Source organism: Stenella coeruleoalba, assembly GCF_951394435.1.
Source record: "Stenella coeruleoalba genome assembly, chromosome: 15".
Classification (NCBI taxonomy): domain Eukaryota; kingdom Metazoa; phylum Chordata; class Mammalia; order Artiodactyla; family Delphinidae; genus Stenella; species Stenella coeruleoalba.
In genome coordinates this window covers 72,661,986-72,686,313 of record NC_137161.1, presented here as the reverse complement: position 1 = coordinate 72,686,313, position 24,328 = coordinate 72,661,986, and the positions used below count along the sequence as shown (strand labels likewise).

The 24,328-nt window shown below is 50.3% G+C and overlaps 1 protein-coding gene across 1 annotated transcript; it reads right to left on the bottom strand.

The window, feature by feature from the left end:
- Nucleotides 1–3,795: 3,795 nt before the first annotated feature.
- On the bottom strand, nt 3,796–9,523 carry STX4 (syntaxin 4). The gene is made up of 11 exons (XM_079946341.1): nt 9,270–9,523; nt 8,980–9,081; nt 8,768–8,867; nt 8,557–8,631; nt 7,756–7,826; nt 6,112–6,220; nt 5,964–6,040; nt 5,589–5,726; nt 4,591–4,701; nt 4,413–4,511; nt 3,796–4,316 (listed from the first exon to the last, which is right to left on the bottom strand). Exons 1-10 carry the CDS (start codon nt 9,297–9,299, stop codon nt 4,431–4,433), a joined length of 894 nt encoding a protein of 297 aa, XP_079802467.1. The 5' UTR covers nt 9,300–9,523; the 3' UTR covers nt 3,796–4,316; nt 4,413–4,430.
- Nucleotides 9,524–24,328: the final 14,805 nt, after the last annotated feature.

Sequence of the window (24,328 nt, the reverse complement as noted above, 5' to 3'; positions counted from 1 at the left end):
GCACGACCCCATGTCCCCTGAATTGGCAGGCGGACTCTCAACCACTGCACCACCAGGGAAGCCCCAGACATGCCTCTTTTTCGACTTAGTTGTAGGCAAATGGAGAGTTACACTCTTAATCTCTTTTCCCTGAATCACCTTGTATAACTGAAAGGATTTACTGGAAACCACTTCGACCAAGTCAGAGGTTTTTACATAAGGCATGAGAGCCATACACTTGATATGGCCCTTGCCACAAAGATGAGTTTGTTTTTTTACAATAAATTTATTTATTTATTTATTTATTTTTTGGCCGCACTGGGTCTTCGTTACTGCGCGTGGACTTTCTCTAGTTGAGGCGACCGGGGGCTACTCTTCCTTGCAGTGCGCGGGCTTCTCATTGCAGTGGCTTCTCTTGTTGTGGAGTACAAGCTCTAGGCACGCAGGCTTCGGTAGTTGTGGCTCATGGGCTCTAGAGTGCAGACTCAGTAGTTGTGGCGCACAGGCTTAGTTGCTCCACGGCATGTGGGATCTGCCCCAATCAGGGCTCAAACCTGTATCCCCTGCATTGGCAGGTGGATTCATAACCACTGCGCCACCAGGGAAGTCCCACAAAGATGAATTTTAATAAAACTTTGTGCCTTAACGGCCTTGTCAAGTTGTATCTTTCACTGGTTAAAAATCTGGATCACTTGCCTGGAGTTTCTATATTCTCTTCCATTTCTGCTTAAAAACTGGCCAATTATATTCTGAGTCATCTCTTTCTTACAGTAACTTGTCAAATGCACGCAATAGCAACCAAGGCATGCTACTAATATTCTCTTTCCCCAATTTTTTGCCTAAAGCTCTAAACTCAGTTGGACGTTATTTATACTCTTAGTTCTATTCCCAGCTTACAGTTTAAAAAAGTGCTTCACCACTGCATAACACACATCACCATCTTTCCAGCTTCCAATGGTAGTTTCCTCACCAGCCACTGTCCAGCTCCAAAGCCAATGACACACAATTCAGGTTTATTTTTTATTGTAGCAATACCCCACTGCTGGGTAATAATTCTGTAACAGTTGAAAGGACTGTTGATGTGGTAACAACCAACCTCAAAATATCAGTGGCTAACAGCAAGAGAAGTTTCTCATTTACATTACGCGTCATTTTACAGGTGGGCTACAGCTCAGCTTCATGTCCTGTTAATTCTGGGTTCCAGGCTGAAGAAGTCTTGATCTGGCAACTGACAGTTTCATGGCCGAGGAAAAAGAGAAGGGAAGCTCTCAGAATACTCATTGGTGCTTAAAGCTTCTATTTGGAAGTGGTACTTTGCATTTCTACTCATATTCCACTGGCCATAGCCAAGCCCATTGTAAGTGGGGCATGAATGTATAATCCTCCTAAAGAGAGGGGCCCAGTAGGAAGGACAGCATATATTTGGAACAATAATCTACCACAGGGCTGTACCGGAAACTGATATCAATCACTGAACTCGTCCATTCTTGCTTCATATGCACTCTGCTGCAGCGTTTTGTACCATGTGACACCTCTCATACATCTTGATCAAGGGTAAAATCTTGACTCAAGGTAGACAATTCATAGGTAGGTCAATGTAGCCTGACCTGGACCAGTCAGGTTCCTTTTCTTAAGAATCTGAAGCATGAAATATTCAGCGGGTGAGGGAGTAAGTGGAGAGGGCTTGCAGGTGAAAGGTGATACAACATGATTTGGAAAAGCCACAACTAACACAGGCCATGTTCCCTGAAAGCTGGGCTGACAGCAGCCAAGCCAGGATTTCAGTGCAAAACCTGCCCTGAGCCCCTCACTCAGGTCGGTTTCCCACAGGGAAGGGGTATATGCAAGGAAGCCTGTGAAACCTCCGATGCACTTGTCTTCTAAGTCTGCTCCAAACTTGCCACTCACCTGTTCAAAAATCTTCTATAGGTCCCCACAGCCCACAGAAAAAGTTCAAATTGTTGAGCCCGGCATCTGAGCCCTCGCTTGGCCATCTAGCCACCTCTTCAGGAGGTTCTGGATGGCGTCCTGGGTGAGACGGTTAAGCAGCCTTTCAGGGTGGCGCTGTCCAGCACGGCCAAGCGGAAGACACACGCTGCACGTGGACACCCAGCTGCGTAGATGTGGCAGTCTCCGCGTCGGCTTGACAATCTCTATCAGATTCCAGTAGGTACCATGGGTCGTGCAGTTTGATTCTGAAGGCAGAAAAATGGGGGACTGGACAAAGGCGACCAAGAGGACAGGATTCTGCTGAAGCAGCAGGCCGCAAGGGGAAGAGATGGAGAATGGAGAATCAGGGAAGCGCAGAGGCCCCGCGTCCAAATCAGTCTTCCCCTGGGGCAGGATCCATCCGGTTCCGCAGTTTCCCCATTGGGTGGGCATCCATAGTGTTCGAACGCTTCTGAAAATGAGGGGTTACTTCCTGTAGGCGTCTACTAGAGTTTCTTCTGTACACAGGACACAGGATCTCAGACAGGACGAAGGCGTGGGTAACCTCCCAGACTCGGCCAGCCGCAAGTCCGAGCAGCTAGGGAGAGCGACCCGGCCACGCCTTCTCGCGTGAGGTTCTGACTCCCTGCGCACGCCTGCCAGTCTCTCACTGGCCAGCCGCCTTCCGTCTCCTTTGGCGTTTTGATCATGCCCCTTGAGCTCTGTGATCCAATCGCTTTTGGGTGCGACTGAGGACTCGCTCTGAGGCCCCGCCCACATCAGCGTCCTCTAATTGCTGTTTAATACCTGGTGCTCACTCCTTCAGGACGCCCTACGGACCAATCCTGATGCTCTTCAGGAACAACACTTAGGTCCGCTAGTCAGTCGTTTTCCAAGTGGCGACCGGGCTACCCTTCAGCCACACCCCGTACACTCGGGGCCAAGTGTACCCTCGGATCTGGCGCACGCACCGAGCAACCGCCATTCTAGGGCCACAGGGAGGCGCTGCAGGCGGGCGCCCAGCCACGGATGGAGGCTGGGCGGTCCTGTCCCACGTCACTGGGGCCCAATCCCGCCCTCTGACCCCTCCCCCATCCCGGGTCCAGGGGCGGGTCCGAGTCTGCACCAACGACCACACAGCTAGCCCTTCATCGCTCGCATCGCCCCGGCACCCACGTGTGCACCCCATACTTGGTGGCCGAAGCGAGCGGTACTGCAACCAGACGGGCTGGGCTACAGGAGCAGCAGCGGTGACCTGTGGGATCGAAAGTGCGATGGGACAGGGCGGCTGGAACCCGGCTCCCAGACCTTGGTCAGGATCAGGCACCTCCCTCTTTTTACCAGGCTTCGGAGCCAGCAGCCCTGAAACTAGGTGTCTGGGGACACGCGCCACACCCAGCTGCAGAAACTAGGCATGGGACTTGGAACTCTTAGACATTTAGAGTGGAAGCCTGGAGCTCAGGTGAGTCATGGAAACCCTGGGGTCAGGCTCCTCTGCCTCCTCTACCCGCTTCAGCCACAAGACCCCTGAGAAACAAGGTGAGCTGATACAGTGCCTGGCTCCATAACCTGAACTCATATAAGAGGCAATGCCTTTTTCTGGGCACAGGGCCTGGCCTGTTGAACCCTTTGCCTGGCAACCTCTTCACTGATTCTTCCCATAACTGGCCCCTCCTCACTTGCCACGCCACTCAAATATCGCCCCCTCTGAGACAGGCCCTTCCGAGTCCACTATATCCAAAGTAACAGGCTCAATTACTTTTTCACAGTGCCTCTTCTTCTTGGCCTCAGGAATGCCCATAGATCTCACACACACACACACACACACACACACACACACACACACACACACACACACACACACACACACACACACACACACACCTGTGTCCCAGCCTGGCCTGGCTCAGCCTCACTCCTTTGGGGTTAGGTACTCACAGCCAGATGTGGGTGTTACACCCTCCCGGCCCCACTCATTCTCATGGGAGAGTAGAAGGGCACTGCCAGCCTGGTGTGCTCACAGCACCTACGACAGTCTGATCTGAGCCTGCCTGGGCTGGGCCTGTCCCCAAGGGTGGCCAGGAGGTGGGAGGCTGGTTACCTGGAGGCCCTGGACCAGCCTTTTCAGGAACACACATGCACAGGGGAATCTCCAAGCTTTTTTTTTTTTTTTTTAATTTCTTACAAAACCACATGTCCCAGCCAGACAGGACAGTGCAGGCCCGCCCCCAGGCACTGTGGCTGGAGGAGGGAGGCCCCCATGGATGAGGGGCTGCCGACCCCAGAAGGACCGTCTGCCCTTCTGCACAAGGCCAGTGTGAGGAAGGGGTCTGGCTGGAGGCTCTGTCCTGCCCACCCCCAGCTGCTGGGAGAGAAGGTAGACCCGGGGTCCCTGGTGCTCTTAGTGCCTGCAAGGGAAGGAGTGCAGAAGAGGGTCTGAGGAGAGGAGGAAAGGCTGGGGTCAGGGATGGGGCAGGCCAGGGGGCAGGCCCACAGTATCTCACCGAGAATATGCAGCGCTATCAAACCAACGTGGAGACGCTAATGATGACCACCAGAACGAGGACAGTGACGGACAAACAGATGGCAATAAAAACTTTCTTCTGTGGGAGAGGAGTGGGGTCAGGGAAACTCAGGAGGGGAGGGAGGGCCACCCGGGGGGTGGGGTGGGGGGAGGCTGACCTTCCGTGCCTTCTTCTGGCTCTCCAGGGCCATCTTGACATGTTCCTGCCCACGTTCCACATAGTCTGCTGAGCTCAGAATGTTCTTCTCAATTCTGTTGATCGTCTCCCCCTGTTCGGAAGAGGGGGCGGTTCAGGCAGGTAGGAATGACTGGGGGTGGAGGGCCCAGCAGCTCCTCCGTCTGCCCAGCCCAACCACAAATGACTGAAGGACATGCCTGGCAGAGAACACTGCACTAACAAAGATGTGGAGTCAGGACCACATCTGACCAAAGTCCGCTCTCCTGCAGGTGGCTTCGAGGCCCCCTTCCACCATGTGGTCCCTCCTGTCCTGCTCCCTCTCCCCATACAACCTCTACTCGCAGTGCTGGCTGGGAGCTGAGTGCCTTACATGGCTCCTATCTTTTCACACAGGGTGAACTTTTGTCCCCTCACAAGTCTGTCTGAAGTCGTGTTCTTTAGGCCTGTCTCCCTGCTGCTGTGAAGCTCTCCCTATCCTGGTACTCCTACCGAGTGAAAGCTCTTCCCCATGACTCCCAGCTGCGAAAGAGCATTGGGTGAGCTCCTCCAGGACAGGGCTGGAAGCTCCCCTTATCCTGAGATAAGGGCCGGGGGAAGAATACCACCTCGCACTCCATCCTTGTACAGATTTTAGGAGGCAGGCCCTCTAGGGGGCAGCTGTGGAGCTCTCAGAAGTATGAGGGTAGATTCTGTTGGTGGAGGAGAAGCCAGGGTTGGGGCCATACCTGGGGTGGGCTCAAGTTTGAGGGATGGGGTACAATGTATAGAGGAGTGGCCATCCAAGTAGCTGTTCAGGAGGACGCAATTTGGGGGCACAGCTAAGGATGGAAATAAAGGCCAGCCTGGGGGCTTGGCCCAGTCTGGAGGGGAACAAAAGCCCCGGGGAGAGAGGCTAAGGGTGGAGGTGGGCTGACAGGCACAACACAGTCTCACGTCTGGGGGCTGAATCAAGCCTGGCCAGCTGCCTGGGGTGCCCACCTGCATCTCCACTTCAGTAGCCAGAAAAGTGAAAATCTCATGAAGTTCACGGATACTGCGCTCAAGCTGCTGGATCTCACTGTGCCGGGCCGAGATCTCATTTAGGGCCTGTCGAGTCACCTGTGTGTCCTTCAGTATCTGGAGAGTGGACAGGAGTGAAGGGACAAGTCACAGGGAAACCAGCAGCAGGTTCAGAATTTCCTGTTCAGCTTTGGAGCGGCCCTCAGGCCTAGAACTGGGGCCAGGCCCCTGATGAGTGGTTCCAGGCAGGCTAATTCGTGCCCTTCCGGGCCTTAGGATTCCCTCCATGAAAAACGGCCAGGACTCAGAGAGGACGGGGGGCCCGGCAGAGGGAGGCTGGCTGTGGCCACTCACATTGGACACAAACACCTCGCTCTGCCCGCTGTCCAGCATCTGCTCCAGCTCCTCGTCAGACACCATTCCAGCATTTGCTGTGAAGGAAAAGGCCAGGCTCAGAGCTGGTCAGGTCACCTGACCCTGTGGGCCGGACGCCGCAACTCACTGATCTTCAGCTGCCTCCGAATCCGCTCCACGTTCTTCTCCCGGTATTCGGACTGCATTGAGTTGCACTTGTTGATGAGCTCCACAAATTGTTGGGACAGGACCCCGTGCTAAGGATGGAGAATAGAAGCTGGGTACTCCTGGGAGGATCCCTGCCCGGTCTGGGCTTCAGCATCCCCGTGGGTACAGTGAGCAAAGAGCATGAGCTCCTAGGTGCCTGCTGCCTTGACCACCTTGAAAGGCTCCCCCAGTCTCTCAGAGTAAAAGCCGAAGCCCTTACCAGGACCTGCAAGGCCCTATATGACCCGCCCCTTCCCCCGTTGCCCCTCTGACCTTACCTCCCAACACTGTGCCCTCACCCCTTCCCTCCAACCACAATGGGCTCTTTACTCCTCTCTGAGCAGAGCACAGCCCCACCTCAGGCCTTTACACTTGCGGGCCTTCGGCCTGGAATGCTCAGGCCCCACAAAGGCCTTTAGTCTTTGTTACAATGTCACCTTCTAAGTGAAGTTTTCTCCACCGTATTGCAACCTGCCTTCTCCCGATGTTCTCATTCCCTCTCCTCCTGCTCTTTTCCCTTAATACTTCCTACGTTCTAAAATAATTTACTGATTTATTATGGTGATTGTCTCTCCGCACTGGAATGTAAGCTCTGTGAGGATAGGGATCTTTGGTTCACGGCTGTATCCCAAACAGCTGAAAAAGGGTCTGGCATACAGTAGACCCTCAACAAATATTTGTGGAATGCTTGTTGAACACCAGCCTCACTGCTTAGACTAGAGGTGTGCTGGGATGCCCGGGGGTCATAGTGATTGCCCAGATTTTTACAGGCCCACCTGGGCCGTCAGCCTCTCACACCAGTGACTACCACAAGCCCCCCCTCTCCCCCGAAACGCTCTCTCTCCTTGTCAATTTTGCTGATGTCTAAAATCTGCTCATTCCTTGCAGTTCCTTCCTCAAAGACACATCTGCTCTCTTGGCTTCAGCTGTACCCTTTCAAGATGCCCAAACTGTTCCATCTTCAATCTGGGGTCTTTGCTGAGCTCTGGGCCCACCTACTTCAACTCTGATCTCCAAGAACTTCAAACCATGCCTCACTGCGCATCCAGAGGAGGCAGCTCAGACCACCTCAAATCTCCTTACAAAGCTGTTGATTCAGTGACCTTCCACCCCAGGGAAGTTCCTCTTCCTGACTTCTTGAATTCTGTCCCTGGGGCAGAGGATGTCCCTGTCACATAGGCAGGGAACCTCCCAGCCATTTGACTGCACCCTCTTCTTCCCTGGGCAGAGCCATTAGCTACCAAGTCCTACCTGAGTAATGTCTTTGTCATCTATTCAAGCTTAACTCCCCATCTTGGCTTCTAGAAAGTATCTCCTACAGCCGAGCCCAGATCATGTCTAGGGACTCAGCAACTTCTCACTGAATGGAGGAGAAGAGGGCAGTGATATAATGGACTGGAAGTCATGAGACCTGGGTTCTTGACCTTGGGTGAATCCTATTCCTCTCTGAGCCTCAGTTTCCCCATTTGGAAAATCATCTGGTTGGACTTGATGATCTCTAAGGGCCCTCCCTTCTCACATCTGCCATCTAATGATCTATAAAACACTAGCTGAAATTTCCTAGTTCTGGGGATAATGAACCCACCTGGGTTTTTCTCATTCTTGTGTTGACCGAGTTATAGTTCTCATCAGCTTCCTCCTTCTGGGGCTCTATAGCTGTGGAAAGACACAAGAGTATTGGTAGAGCAGGGGAGTTTGACCTGTGGCTTCTGAAATTCGGTTTGGGGACTAGGACCCCAGCCACCCAGCCATACAATAGAGAGGTGCTTATGACCATAGGATGTTTTTTTGGAAATAAAATTTATCATAAAATGACTAATTCTGAGTCTCTGACAGGCAAAAGTATATTTTTCTTTGCAATAAATACGTCAGAGAATTCCCACAGGCATGCAGAGGCCTCCTAACAAAACCCCCATCGGCCTGCCCAAAGAACGCACACTGGTCAGCAAGAATTGTAGAAGTACAGCTGATCCTTGCACAACTGCATGGGTCCACTTATACTTGGATATTTAGAAAACAAATGCATGCTACAGAACTACATGATCCACGGTTAGTTGAATCCACCCATGCAGGACCTGGGATATGGAGGGTGGACCATACAGTTATATGCATATTATGACTTGGGGGGTGGGGTGGCAACACTAACCTCTGCCTCGGTCAAGGATCAAATGTAAATGGTTTCATTATAAATAAGGGAACCTAAGAGGCAGGCATATGCTGTGGAAAGAACTTTGGACTGGAAGCCAGGAGACGGAGATTCTAGACGTAGGCCTGCTGTGTGACCTGGATATATGTCACTGGCCTCTCTGGGCCACACACTCCCCAGATATACCAGGAGCTGGGCAGGATCAGAGGAAAGTATCTGTCTGAGGTCCTAGAAGCTCACCCTTCAGCTGCGCGCGGATGTCCCTCCCCAGCTGTTTGATCTCGTCGCGCAGGTTCTGCAGGTCCTGCTTCATGCCTGAACAAGAGAAAGCCATGATGCCCAAACAGCAGCCCCTACCTCAACAAATCTCCCTGCCCACCACCTGCGTGGAACTACAATCCCCACAATCCCTCGGGCTCAGCATGCGTTCTACACCCAGGGTTTGACTCACTCTCCTCGGGAAGGGGCGTGGCCAGAATGGTGACCTGCTGCTTCTCCAACTCTCGGACTTTATTCTCCAGCTTGACAATAGTTTGCCGAATTGTCCGAACCTGGGGAGGATGACCGAGAGGGCTGAAGGAGATATGGGGGTACTCCAGGCCGCTATGCTCCTCGGGTCCTCCAGCCCCCTCGTGAATCCAGGCCGAGACCCCAGCCTCTTACCTTCTGGAAGAATTCATCGTCCGGGCTCCCCAGCCGTGCAGTGCCCGGGTGTACCACCAGCGCGACTCTCTCCTTGTCTTCATCGTCCGAGCTGTCATCCCCCTGCCAGGGCCGGGGTCACTGGCATCACTTCCTTAATATTGCTCTCGCCCAGCAGGACTCACAGACTTCCGGGTCTTTCCTTCCTAGCCCACAGCCACCCCTCCCTGCCCCGAAGACCAGGAGTCCTGCATTCCAGCCAGACCCCACCCCGTCCGCCTGTCCCCAACCCTGCTGTTCCGACTTCTCACCTGCCTCAGCTCGTGGGTCCTGTCCCGCATGGCGGCCCGAGCTCCCTCTCCCCGGCGCCGGAGCCCGGCGGGCCTCAAGATTCTAAGTTTGGAACTCCCGTATCCCACTCACACTCTGACACTCCCCTCCGCCCTCACCCTGCGGACCCCAAAACTGCCCCCTCCACGAGCCGCCAGAGGCTCTTTCCCTGGCACCATCCACAGTCAAGGGGAAGGAGCCGATCTCGGGGACCCCCACGTTTCCACAGGTTGGAATTCCCTTTTCTTCCCCCCCTCCCGCTCCAGTAGCCTCGGCCCCGCCCCCTCTGGGATGACTGGAGCATGCGCACGGGAGCTCGTCCCTTCCCCACTCGAGGGAAAGGCGGAGGTCGGAAGCAGCAGGGCTCCGAACGGAAGCAAAATTGCCAGGACGTGAGAACCCGCCCACTTCGCCGGAACTATCGCATCTTCAAACGGAAATCTACTTGCCAAAAGGGGTGAGAATGCGTCATTGGTATGTAATCTGAGAGGCCCCTCATCTCACATCACCCCACGGTGCACCCCTCCTCGCGTCACGTGACCGGCCCGGTCCCAGCCTCTCGGACCACAGAACGTGACGCTTGGACTGTCACATGTCTCGGCTCTGTCAACTCCGTCTCTGGAACACCTATCTCCCCACGACGTCCTCGGCACCCCGGTGCCCGAGTTACTTCCCTTCAGCCCCCACGCGGCGGGGAGGGGGCGCTGACTATCCCCAGAGGCAGTGGGTGGTAGGACCCTGGCTGAATTCGGCTTTATTTCTTTTGGGTCCGGGCGTGTTGGGCAGACGACTTAGAATTTGGAGCTGTCAACATGATGAGACCTTGAAATTCAGAAAAGAAAAAGATCCAGCATCAGAGAATTGCAGGGTTTTGTAGGCAGAGCATCTGGGGGTGGGAAGTGACCTCACCCGAGGCAGAAATCTCTTCTCCCGCATACTCCTGGCACAGCTTCTGACAGGTGGGCGGCTGGCGCCCGGCTTGAACGCTGCAGTCCCGCTGCACTCACCACCTTCTGAGCAGCGACACCATTTCAGGGCAGCTCAGGCTGAGAAAAGAGTCTATTATATTGAGCAGCATGTCACTTAGACCGCCGCCCCCCAGACCCCCACCTCGCACCGGAGTCTACCCTCTGGAGCCCACAAAAAAATTCCACATTATAGTGGCCTGTGAGCTCTTGAGGTGAGGGCATGACTGTAGGGTTCTCACCAGAATTCCAGCACCTAGTTCAATACCCAGCACATAGTGGACCCTCAGTAGATATTTGGGGTTTTGTTTTTGGGTTTTTTTTGAGGTACACGGGCCTCTCACTGTTGTGGCCTCTCCCATTGCGGAGCACAGGCTCCGGACGCGCAGGCCCAGCGGCCAGGGCTCATGGGCCAAGCCACTCCGCGGTATGTGGGATCTTCCCGGACCGGGGCACGAACCCGTGTCCCTTGCATCGGCAGGCGGACTCTCAACCACTGTGCCACCAGGGAAGCCCAGTAGATATTTGTGGACAGAATCTTAGCCTTTCATATAACTGAAGATGAAGCTTCTGGTTCCCTAGTCTTCTCTTTTAGGCTTCAGGCTGTCACGGTGACACTTCCCTAACCCTAGCCCTGTAGACATTCATTCATTCAGTGGATAGTTATTGGGAATTTACTGTGGGCCAGACACTGTTCTAGGGCTGGGGATACATGAGGGCGTAACAGACAAGAATGCCTTGCACTTTTGGAACCTACATTCTATAGGAGGAGGCCCCAAGGCCACTGAGTGAGTCTCAGCATAGCCAGGATGAATATTAGTTCTCCTGGATCCCAGGGTTCTTTCCAGGGAGCTTATATGAAGGTCAAGCAAGGGAAGGAAGGGCCCCTTTCTATTATGCCCTACTAAGGAAATCTAGATTTTTTTTTTTTTTGGCCACGCCGTGCAGCATGCAGGATCTTAGTTCCCAGGGATCGAACCCATACCTTCTGCAATGGAAGCCAGGGAAGTCCCAAGGAAACCTAGATTTCTGTGACTGAGTTGCTGTGGACTTCTGGAAAGTCACTTCTTATCTCAGGGCCTTGATCTCCCATCTCTACAATGGGTGGCAGTAGGGGGATGGGGGGATAGTCTTTATGGGTATTCCCTGCTCTAAAGCTCAATGATAGTGAAACTGTCAAGTGCTGTATCACTCTATGTGAGGGGCTTTGATCCTTCTCCTCTTCCCTTTAGAATTTGGCTCGTTTGGGTTTGGGAATGAAGGAGTGAAGATGGTGCTGCTCTGATCAACCCACAGGGGGAATGAAGGGTTAGAGGCTTAAATGAAGGGTTCGGGAGGCCAAGCCCTGCCCACGGAGTTCCCTGGAAATCAGGAGGAAGAATTGCTCTGCTCTTGGGTCTTTCCTATTGGCCTCTGCCTCCCTGCCCCGCTCCTTTCTTTCCCTCTGTCTCTGTCCCTAGTCTCTCTCTGTCTCTCTGAGTGGTACGGTGGAAGGGCTTTTGGAATCTGACCTTTAGTCCTGTCTTAAATAATTCATTGCTCCTCCGTGGGCCCTAATTTCTTCATTTGACAACTTGGTCTGGTCATTTCTGTTTTGCCTAAGGTAAGAATTGAGCAATATCAGGTGAGGTAAGGAAGGATATGAAAGGGTCTTGCAAAAGCCCCCCTCTGTGGGCTTTTACTGCTGTGGATTCCAGGTCTCTCTGGGCCCACCAGTCCCACCTGTCTCTCTCTGTTTCTCAGCCTTTGGATGACTTGCCTTCTTGGTTCCAGCTATGATCTGGATTTGTTGGTGCCTTTGTTAAATTTCCCAGGATTATGATAGTCATTTTATTTGTGGTCTCTGGATGGGATCACAGGGCTATGGGATGGTGACTTAAGGGCATACATAGGAGGCTGGGCTCAAAGCCCCATGGAGTGGTGTGTGGAGGAGCTGGGGAGCAGAGGCCATCTAGAGGGAATAGCTCTGGGGATGGAGCTTTCCAGAGCTGAGCCCATATCTCTGTTTCATGGTCCTTTTTGACTCCTCTCAGGCCCTCTGAACAGCCTTGAAGGGTGCATTAACTATATTGGGCCTCGAATGTGTGGGTGTTGGGGGGTATTTTCCTTTCAGTCTGTGGGAAGGTCAAACCCTACTTGATTTTCTTTAAATTTTGTTTTGGCTGTGCGGGCTCTTCATTGTGGTGCACAGGCTTCTCTAGTTGTGGCGCTTGGGCTCTAGAGCGCGTGGGGTCAGTAGTTGCAGCATGCAGGCTTCTCTCTACTTGCAGCACACAGGCTTAGTTGCCCCGCAGCATGTGGGATCTTAGTTCCCCCACAGCATGTGGGATCTTAGTTCCCCCACCAGGGATTGAACCTGCGTCCCCTGCATCGGAAGGCGGATCCTTAACTGCTGGACCACCAGGGAAGTCCCAAACCCTACTTGATCTTGATGCTTGGCAGCTTGTCCTGTCCCCTCCATCTGCGGGTCCATCTACCAACAGTGGAACCAGATGACCTGGGTTGGAATCCCAGCTCATTCACTTACTGTATAACTCTGTAAGACAAGTTACTTAACCTCTCTATGTTAACTCAGTTTCCTCATTTGAAAAATGGGAACCATAACAGTACCAATCTCATAGGGTTGCCGTAAGGATTCAATGAAATGATATATGTGTAAGGAGAAAGAACAGTATCTGGTATTAGGTGCTAGCTAAGTGTTTGCTGCTATTATATGAGGGTGATGATCACGATTGTCACTCTGATGATGTCAGCAGCCCCAGTGTCTCTGCCAGGGTTTCCACGCTGCTGCTCGTCTTCTTTCCCCTTTCCATCTCCTGAGCCCCACTGTGCGCCAGATCACAGGCTAGCTGTCTTGCCAACTCCTGCCCATCTCTCCTGTCTCCACTTGGATCTGACACACCATATATTTTGCTAATTTATTTTATATATTGTCTGCCTCCACCCCTCCTCTCCACTACTAAAATGTAAGCTCCATGAGGACAGGGATTTTCACCTGCATTATTCACTGCCATGTCCCCAGTGCCTACAACAGTGCCTGGCACATAGTAGCTAGTCAATAAGTATTCACAAAGGAATGAAATTATTTCTTTTTAATTTAATAGTTACCTAGCATTCACTATGTGCCAGGTACCAGTACTAGTACTTTATAAATATTTGCTCATTTCATTCTCATATCAATTCTATGAGAAAGTACTATTATTGTCCTCATTTTACAGAGGAGGAAACTGAGGCACAGGGATGTTAAGTAATTTGCCCAAAGTTACACACTAGTAAATGCAAGGGCCAGGATTTGGAACCAGAAAGGAAGCTCCAGACTCTATGCTCTTTTTTTTTTAAATTATTTTATTACTTTATTTGTTTATTTTTGGCTACTTTGGGTCTTCATTGCTGCGTGGGCTTCTCAGTGCAGTGGCTTCTCTTGTTGCGGAGCATGGGCTCTAGGCATGCGGGCTTCAGTAGTTGCGACACGCAGGCTCAGTAGTTGTGGTGCATGGGCTTAGTTGCTCCACGGCATGTGGGATCTTCCCAGACCAGGGCTCAAACCCATGTCCCCTGCAGATTCTTAACCACTGCGCCACCAGGGAAGCCCCAGACTCTATGCTCTTAGCCAGTTCACTAGGATCCAAGGAAAATGCCAGCCAGGGATGGCTGCCTGTGTTCCACCCACCTTTGGGGAATTGTTGCTACCTATTGATGCACTGCTTTGGATCATCTGTGGGGCGAGGAGGGGGCCGACTGCAAGACTGAGCCTTTTTCCTTCCCCCATCACCGGGTCTCTCTTCCACACCTGTTGGGTTGGGGCGGACTGCCGGGGAGGTTGTTGGTCCTCCTCCCATTCCGTTTGCCGTCTCCCCAGGAACTAAAGATGTCCATGCGTGTATTACATAAAGGGCTTCTCTTCACCCTACAGATGTCTCTGAGGCTGGTTTTGTGCCCAAGCCCCAGGTGCTACAGAGATGAAGCCCACACAGCTCTCTCCTCATGATATGTCTTGAGCCTGACCTTGGTCACTCCCTAGAGCGCCATCTGAGAACCTCCCTTCTTTAAACTCTACACACATTCTCGTGGCTTTAACTGACATCGTATTTGGCTCCCAAGCCCACGTCTTCAGCCCCCAATTTTCTCATAAGCTCTAGACCCCTGAATCCACTTGCCTCCTGGACATCCCCTCCTCCCCTCTTGGAGGTCCCATGAATGTCTTAAACTCACCATGTCCCAAACACCATGCATCATCTCCCCCTGAGAATGTCCTAAACCAGCTTCTGTTCCTCCTGTTTCCTCTCAATGTGGATGACAGGGGGTCACCCATGCCATAACCTTGGCCTTGAACTTCATTCTAAAGGTGATGCTTCACACAACTTGTCAGGATAACCTCCATAAAAATACTAGAAGAGGGCTTCTCTGGTGGTGCAGTAGTTAAAGAATACGCCTGCCAATGCAGGGGACACAGGTTCGAGCCCTGGTCCGGGAAGATCCCACATGCTGCGGAGCAACAAAGCCCGTGCGCCACAGCTACTGAACCTGCACTCTAGAGCCCGCGAGCCACAACTACTGAGCCCACGTGCCACAACTACTGAAGCCCGTGCACCTAGAAACCGTGCTCCGCAGCAAGAGAAGCCACCACAATGAGAAGCCCGCGCACCGCAGTGAAGAGTATCCCCCGCTCACCGCAACTAGAGAAAACCCGTACACAGCAACAAAGACCCAACACAGCCAAAATTTTAAAAATAAAAGAAATAAAATAAAATACTAGAAGAAAATATGGGCAAAATTGTTTATAATTCTTAGAGTGAGGAAGGCCTTTCCAACTACAATTCAGAAACTAAATATTTTGTAATAACCTATAAGGGAAAAAAATCTGAAATAAAAGATATATATATGTATAACTGAATCGCTTTGCTGTTCATCTGAAACTAACACAACTTTGTAAATCAACCAAACTTCAGTAAAAAAAATAAAACACATTACCAATGGATATGAAAAATTCAGAAACTATAAAATAAAAGATTAATACATTGTCTACGTGAAAAAATTCTGCATGGCAAAAAAAGTCAAAGCAAAATCAAAGGCCAATAAACTGGGAAAAAATATTTGCAATCCTTATCATATACAAAGGGCTAATCGCCCTACTATTTAAAGAGCTCCCATATATCGATAAGAAAGACCAACAGTTCAATAAAAAAAATGGGCAAAGAACATGACAGATCACAAAAAGACAATAAAGACAAACAAATATGCAGATGTTCATCTTTGTGCATAATAAAAGGTGAAAATTAAGATAATACTGAGATATTATTTTTTAATTTATTGCACTAGCAAAATTCATATGTTTTTTTTCTTCTTTTTTTTTTTTTTTTTGGGCCACACTGTGCAGCTTGTGGGATCCCAGTTCCCTGACCAGTGATAGAACCCGTGCCCCCTGCAGTGGAAGTGCGGAGTCTTAACCACTGGACCGCCAGGGAAGTCCAGCAAAATCCATATGTTTGACAACATAGTCTTTTGGCAAAACTGTGGGGAAACAGGGACTTTCACTCGTTGGTGGGGCTGCAAAATGATACAACCCAGACCATACTTATCAAGATTCTGAATGTATATATTGTTTCTGAATTCTGAATGCATGTATTGTGTCTCCAGATTCTAAGAATGGCTGGGTGGTTTTTCTGCCCATCTTACCTTAGATTACTCAGCAGCGGTCAGCTTGCCCCTTGGCTGGAGTTGGATGGCCCACGATGACCTCTCTCACACTTACATGTCTGGGACCTAAGCTCTGATGGTCCAGTTGACCAGAATGGCTGAGCCACTCTCTCTCTATGGTATTTCATCCTGGGTTTCTTCATAGCATAGTGGCCTCAGAGTTCCAAGAGGGTGAGAGTAGAAGCTGCAAGGTCTCTTGAGGCCCTCCGGCACAACATTACTTGCACCATATTCTATTAGTTAGAGCAAGTCACAAGTCCATGCGGGCTGCAAAGGGTGAAGAAATGGAATTTTAATTCACCAGATCTGCACACGTGTGAAATGACACATACATCAATGTTATTCATTGGATATTGTTTGCAGTACATCCGAAACTTGTCCATTAGCGGGTATGCAGCCATCAAAAAGAATGAAGATATTCATTATGTATAAATATGAAAACATTTCAAAATATATTGTTAGTTAAATGTTAGAATGAGTGTATCATGCTACCGTTGTATAAGAAAGAAAGTGTGCGTGTGAGTGTGTGTGTGTGTGCGCAGGCATATGTACGTGTTTTTCCTGGAACCTCATAAAGAAATCCTGGAAAGTTGTGCATAAACAAATAGAAGTGTTTCCTGTGGGTGGTTTGTGAGACTAAGGTAGTGAGTACAATTGTTAGAGTAAGAATTTTCACTGGAAACCTTTTGTATAATTTAGATTTTTGGACCATGTGAAAGTATTATTTTTTATTAATTAATTAATTTATTTTTTTTTGCGGTACGCGGGCCTCTCACCGCTGTGGCCTCTCCCGTTGCGGAGCACAGGCTCCGGACGCGCAGGCTCAGCGGCCAGGGCTCACGGGCCCAGCCGCTCCGCGGCATGTGGGATCTTCCCGGACTGAGGCACGAACCCGTGTCCCCTGCATCGGCAGGCGGACTCTCAACCACTGCGCCACGAGGGAAGCCCTTATTTATTTTTATTTATTTGTTTTATTTATTTATTTTTGGCTGCGTTGGGTCTTCGTTGCTGCACGCGGGCTTTCTCTAGTTGCGGTGAGTGGGGGCTACTCTTCGTTGCAGTGCTTCTCACTGCAGTGGCTTCTCTTGTTGCAGAGCACGTGCTCTTGGCGCACGGGCTTCAGTAGTTGTGGCGCACGGGCTCAGTAGTTGTGGCTTGTGGGCTCTAGAGCGCAGGCTCAGTAGTTGTGGCGCATGGGGTTAGTTGCTCCGCGGCATGTGGGATCTTCCCAGACCAGGGCTCAAACCTGTGTCCCCTGCATTGGCAGGCGGATTCTTAACCACTGAGACACCAGGGAAGCCCAGTATTATTTATTTTAAATAATTATATCAAAGAAAGAATGGTAAAGGCATACCTTTGAATAATTTTAAGCAAAGACATATGTCTTAGCTTGGGCTGCTCTAGCAAAAAGCCATATACTTGGTGGCTTAAACAACAGACATTTATTTCTCACAGTTCTGGAGGCTGGAAAGTCCAAGGTCAAGGTGCCAACAGAGGGAGTTCCCTGGCGGTCCAGTGGTTAGGACTCTGCGCTCTCACTGCCCGGGGCCAGGGTTCGATCCCTGGTTGGGGAACTGAGATCCCACAAGCAGCGTGGTGTGGCCAAAAAAAAAGGTGCCAACAGATTTAGTTCTTGGTAAGGGCTCTCTTCCTAGCTTGTACTCACTGTGTCTTCACATGGCAGAAAGAGAAAGTTCTGCTGTCTCTTCCTTTTCTTATAAGGGCACTAATCCCATCAGGGGCTCCACCCTCATGACCTGATCTAAACCTGATTACCTCCCAAAGGCCTCATCTTCTGCTACCATTACATTGGGAATTAGGGCTTCAAAATATGGATTTTGGGGGGACACAGACAGACAGCCCCTGATAGAGCACCATGATCAAACTTTCATTTTACAGAGATACCCTCTGGTGGCCACGTGCAAGGCCACCACAGATGACTGTGCCAGTGTGCACTACACAAGGCACCACACAAAAGGGCCACCAAGTACATGTAGACACCATGTATTTGAACATTTATTACAACAGTTATCTGACAGATGGAGGTAGAGTGTCCTGGGAAAGGACACCTTTCTCTATTTGCACAAGGGTGCAGTAAGTATTGATTATAGTGAAGGTTGATTGGGAGATCAGTTAGGAATCAGGCCAAAAATAATGAGGCCTGAAGTTAGAGATGCAACATTCACTAAAGAGACAGATCTATCAGACACAGTTGCAGATTGGAAGGGATGGTGAGGGAGGAGGAGGGTCCTAGAGCACTCCTCAGTCACTGGCCCTTGCTGTATGTGGAGGCAAGTTTGCGGGAATAAGAGAAATACCTTAAAATAAATTGCCATTATAAATCATAGCAACAAACTATTAGGAAATGTAAAAACACCATTTACAGAAATATATGATGCCTGGGACTTCCCTGGTGGTCCAGTGGCTAAGACTCCATGCTCCCAATGTAGGGAACCCAGGTTCAATCCCTGGTCAGGGAACTAGATCCCGCGCACCACAACTAAAAAGATCCCACATGCCACGAAGAAAATCCTGCATGCGGCAATGAAAATCCCACATGCCACAATGAAGACCCAGCACAGCCAAATAAATAAATATTTTAAAAAAAGAAATATATGGTGCCTAAATAAATCTTTTAAGAATATGTCAATGGCCTTTATGAGAGAACATTTTTAAATTTTATTGAAAGACTTTAAAGAAGTCCTAAACTAATGGCTAGATATACCACGTGCATGGATAGGAAGACTCAATATTATAATGCCATCGGTTCTCCCAAAACACATCTACAAAGTCAGTGCCATGATCTAGTCTCTGCTGCATGATGTTGACTCTGGTTTTGATGGAGAGAAGGGCTAGAATGAGCCCACTGGGAGGCAGATGCCCGTCGATCAGGAGAATGTTTCAGTAGTCCAGGATTTCTGCCTGGTTTGAATCCTAGCTCCTGTCTCGAGTAAGTTACTTAAACTCTTTTACTTCAGTTTCCTTATCTGTAAATGGAGATCATAATAACAGTAATCCCAGACGGTTTTTGTGAAGATTAAATGAATTAACACTTAAACAGGGACTTAGAAGTTAGGTAAGTGGCTCCATGGGGACAGGTTGATGTTTGTTTTGCCCTCTTCTGTGTCTGTAGCCACAGGGCATAGTCCTGGCACAAAGAGCAGGGCCTCAATAAATACTGGTTAATGGATAAATAGGTCAAATGGGTATTCCTTCTTTTGTTCCTGAGCAAGCAGGTGTGATAGGTCCTGTGCCAGGTACCACGGGGAGGCAGAGATTAATCAGATGGGGTCCTTGAATATGAGGCACTCGGAGTCCAATGGGTTGTTAAGCTGCGTTTAAATTTTGCCACCTGAAGCACTGAGTCTTCCTTGAAGGACAGATGCTCTGGGAAGTAACCCAAGCCCACTACAAAAATAAACCTTTGTTTTGTTAAATCACTGAGATTTGGGAGGTATTTGTTATGTAGCATAACCTAGCCTTAGCCTTGCCTATCTGATATACTGTGGTTCCCAAACTTGACTGAAAATAAGAATTGCCAGAGATAATTGCTAAAAACCCAGATCTACTGACTCAGAATTTCCAAAGAAGAGACCTGGTCATCTGTATATGTAACAGCCTTGCCCTTCAGCTTCGGGAGGGTCAAGAAAGACTCCTGCAGCTCACCTTGAAAGGAAGAGTAGGAGTTGGACTTGGAGATGGAAGAGGGAAAGGTATTCCAAGGGTCAGGAACAACGTGAAGAAAGGCATGGAGGTGGGGAGACGCAGGAACTACCTTGGGACCAGAATCAGGTACATGGGGAATGGTGGTACGTGCTAAAGTGGGAAGTCAGGTGAGAAAGTCTGAGCTTTATCTCATCAGCGATGGGGAACTGGAGAGGTTTTCTGAGCAGGGGCTGGCCTGGTGATATTGATGCTCTAGAAAGGCCACTCAGTCAGGGAGACTGCATAGGAGGCTGGTGTGTGGTCCAGGCAACCCACCTCACATTGTTATTGAGTGGACTTTAAGTGAGCATGGATGTATTGAGCTCAAAATCACTGACCCGTGAGACGGATTACCATTGTCGTCACATCGTGTGTGCTTATATATGTCCTTAGAGCCGCAGCAGATTCGAATTGTGCATCTTTCACAATTCACTCATTTAATGAATATTTACTTTTTTCTGTTTTTTTATTTAACTAATATTTATTGAGCACCTACTATGTGCCAGGTGCCATAGTGCCACTGGAGAACCAGCAATGGACAAAACAAGCAAAAACCCCTGCCTTGAAGACCTGAATAAACACTTCTCCAAACAGGATATACAGATTGCCAACAGGCACATAAAAAGATGTTCAACATCACTATCATCAGGGAAACGCAAATCAAAACCATCATGAGATATCACCTCACACCTGTCAGAATGGCTATCATCAAAAAGAACACCGATAGCAAATATTGGCGAGGATGTGGAGAAAAGGGAACCCTCGTACGCTGTTGGTGAGAATGTAAATTGCTGCAGCCACTACAGAAAACGGTATGGAGGTTTCTCAAAAAACTAAAAATAGAACTACCATATGACCCAGCAATTCCACTCCTTGGTATATTTCCAAACAACAACAACAACAATTAAAAAAAACTAATTCAAAAAGATAATTGCACCCCAATGTTCACAGCAGCATTGTTTACAATTACCAAGATATGGAAGCAACCAAAGTGTCCATCAACAAATGAATGGATAAAGAATATGTGGTGTACACACACAGACACACACACACACACACACACAACAGAATACTACTCAGCCATAAAAAATAATGAAATTTTGTCATTTGCAACAATATGGATGGACTTGGAGGGTATTATGCTAAGTGAAATAAGTCGGGCAGAGGAAGACAAATACTGTATATATCACTTATATGTAGAATCTGGAAAATACAACAAACTAGTGAATGTAACAAAAAAGAAGCAGACTCACAGTTATAGAGAACAAACTAGTGGTTACCAGTGGGGAGAGGGAGGGGGAGGGACAATATAGGGGTAGGGGATTAAGAGGTACAAACTATTATGTATAAAATGACTAAGCTATGAGGATATATTGTACAACATAGGGAATATGGCCAATATTATATAATGACTACAAATGGAGTATAATCTTTAAAAATTGTGAATCTCTATAGTGTACACCTGTAACTTATACTGTACATCAATTATATTTCAATTTTTAGAAAATCCCTGCTTTCATGGAACTTATTTTCTTTGTCTTTTTTTTTTTTTGCGGTATGCGGGCCTCTCACTGTTGTGGCCTCTCCCGTTGTGGAGGGAGGCCTCTCCCAGGCTGCACAGGCCGGATGCACAGGCTCAGCCGGATGCACAGGCTCAGCGGCCATGGATCATGGGCCCAGCCACTCTGCGGCATGTAGGATCTTCCCGGACCGGGGCACGAACCCGGGTCCCTTGCATCGGCAGGCGGACTCTCAACCACTGCGCCACCAGGGAAGCCCCCTTCTTTGTCTTTGTGCTGGGATAAAGGTGTGAGGGAATATGCCATTCAGTCATTCATCTCTTCATTCAGATTTTTAGTGAATGTCTACTTTGTGCCTCACCTCATGTTAGTTGCTGGGGAGAAGCAGAAATGAGTCAGCCCCATGGGACTCCCATGGGAGTCCAGTGGTTAGGACTCCATGCCTCCACTGCAGGGGGCATGAGTTCCATCCCTGGTGGGGGAAGTAAGATCCTACAAGTTGCGGGGTGGCCAAAAAAAAAAAAAGAAATGAGTCTAGTGTGGAAGCAGGCTCAGCCCACGGCTCATGAGGCTGTCAGCCTGGACTGCCGGGAGAGGCTTGAACTGGGTCTTGAAGGATGAGAAGGCTGACTATCAATGAAGGGACGAAACAGCGTACTGGGTGGAGGAAAAGACACAGCAAAAGACTCCAGGGTGTTTGGGGTCCATGATTCCTTGGTGTCGTTAAGGCCTGGGGTCCATGGAACAGGGAGGGAAGTGGCAGGAGAGATGAGGTGATGGGGACCAAATGCCAGAGCAGCGATTGAGTGTAATCCGGGAAGTTGTGGGGCATTGACTTTGTTGATGTAGGGGACTGATTTTATCTTATTTCTTTGGGGGGTAATCACACTAGCACCTGGGTAGAAAACTGGATGTGAAGGAAAAGGGCTGCAGGCGGGAAGACCAGAAAGGAGGCTGTTCTTTCTTTCTTTCTTTCTCTCTCTCTCCTTCCTTCCTTCCTTCCTTCCTTTCTTTCTTTCTTTTCTTTCTTTCCTTTCCTTTCCTTTCCTTTCCTTTCTTTGCCATGCCGCACGGCTTGCAGAATCTTAGTTCCCCAGTCAGGGATTGAACCCCGGGCCATGGCAGTGAAAGTGCCAAGTCCTAACCAACCACTGGATGGCCAGGGAATTCCCCAAAAGGAGGCTGTTCTGATGGCCCAGGTCAGTCACCCCTAGACTGATCAGGGGTGGTGGGGATGGAGGGGACCCAGAAGACAGCTCTGGATTTGGCAGTTGAGGGAGGGGCTAGAACCTTGTGGTCTTACGAGAATGAGCTTTGTAATCAAAAAATGCAGGCAAGAGCCCCAGCCCTGTCCTTTACTAACTGTTATTTAACCATTCCAAGCCTGTTTCCTGATCTGGGCACTTGGGATAATAGCAGTAGCTGTCCTGAGGTTGGAAGGATTATGGGGGCTACTCAGTGGAGCACCAGGGACTTGGTGGGTGCTCGGAACATGGTAGCATTCTTTGGATGGGGGAGGGAGCCAAGGACAGCTTTCTGTGTGCTTTCAGTGACTGGGTGGACGGAGATGCCCTCTTTGATGGAGAGCACTTTGGGGGACGGCGAGGCCACCACAGTCTTTGTGGTCAGCGTCAAAGCCCTGGCCTCGCTTATGATAGTTATGGATCCATACGTCTCCGAGTGCATCTTTGGTCTCTGTTCTTGGTGCTCAGCTCAGTGCTCAGGCATACAGCAGGTACTGCCCTTGAGGAGCAGGACCTGGCTTGCAGGTATAGATGTGGATATTGCAGGCATGTAGGCGCGGCTGAACCTGGGGAGGTGACAGGGTATAAAAAGAAGAGAGGGCTTCCCTGGTGGCGCAGTGGTTGAGAGTCCACCTGCCGATGCAGGGGACGCGGGTTCGTGCCCCAGTCCGGGAAGATCCCACATGCCGTGGAGCGGCTGGGCCCGTGAGCCATGGCCGCTGAGCCTGCGCGTCCGGAGCCTGTGCTCCGCAACGGGAGAGGCCACAACAGTGAGAGGCCCGTGTACCGCAAAAAAAAAAAAAAAAAGAAAAAAAAAGAAAAAAGAAACTGGGAGGGGGGCCCGGAAACCCTGCTGCTGCGGGGATGTGGAAGAAAGGGGGGTGGGCGGTCTGGAAGGAGGCTGGGCAACAACATCCAGAGTTTGGAGGGGGAGGCGTGGGAGGCAGGAGGCAGGTGGGAGCCAAGATGGGAAGGATCTCAAGAAGAGAGGGGTCATCAGTGTCGTATATCCTCCCATCACGATCACGGAGGATAAGGCCTGGCAAGTGGTCCATGGATTCAGCATAGAGGAGGTCACTGGGTAACTTGGCAGAAGCAGGTTCAAGGCCTGTTAGAGGCCAAAGCCCCATTGCAGGGGTAGAGGACTTGATGTGACATTAAGACGTGGAGATGGGAAGAGGTGAGGCAGGCATTAAGGAGAGGGATGCAGGGTACTTGGACCCTCGGGGGGACCAGAACTCCTCTCCCAATAAGGACAAGTTTTGTTTTGACAGTCAGAGCCATCTAAAGATAGGCCAGGAGGTCCCCGGAGGTGGTGAGCACCCTGTCCCTGGAGGTAGACAAGCAGAGCTCTGTGACCCACACTGTCCGGGGACTCTCACACTTAGAGTGGGGAAGGCTGTGCAAAAAAACAAGCCCCATGTCCTTCTCAGCTAGGCTTGGCCGATTCCTTGCATCACAGAAGCCACCTAGAGGGTCACTCTTGCTATTTCTAGTGTCCAGAGAGCCTCCCGCAGGGACACACACACAGAGGTGGTCGTGCACAGATTCACACAGATGCTCCCAAACACAAACTATAAAATCTATCTATATCTCCTGGTGTAAAGGGATCCACAGCTCCTCTCCCCAGGCTATTCCCTTAATTCATTCCCTTACCCCTTCTTTCTGCCATTCCACCGTCACCCCCGTCCCACAGCAGCATCCCTGTGCCTCCTGCCACATCTCCTCCGTCTCTCCGCGTCTCTCCCTCCTTCTGCGGCTCTGCCCTTCCCCACCCCCCTCTAGGCCTCTCCAGTCTCCCTCCCTCCTGGGTCCCCCTCCCCGGACTACAACCCCCAGGCGCCCCCAGCCCCGGGCGCTGCGCATGCCCCCTGCTCCCCGCCCCCTCCCGGTTCCCCCCTCCCTCCCT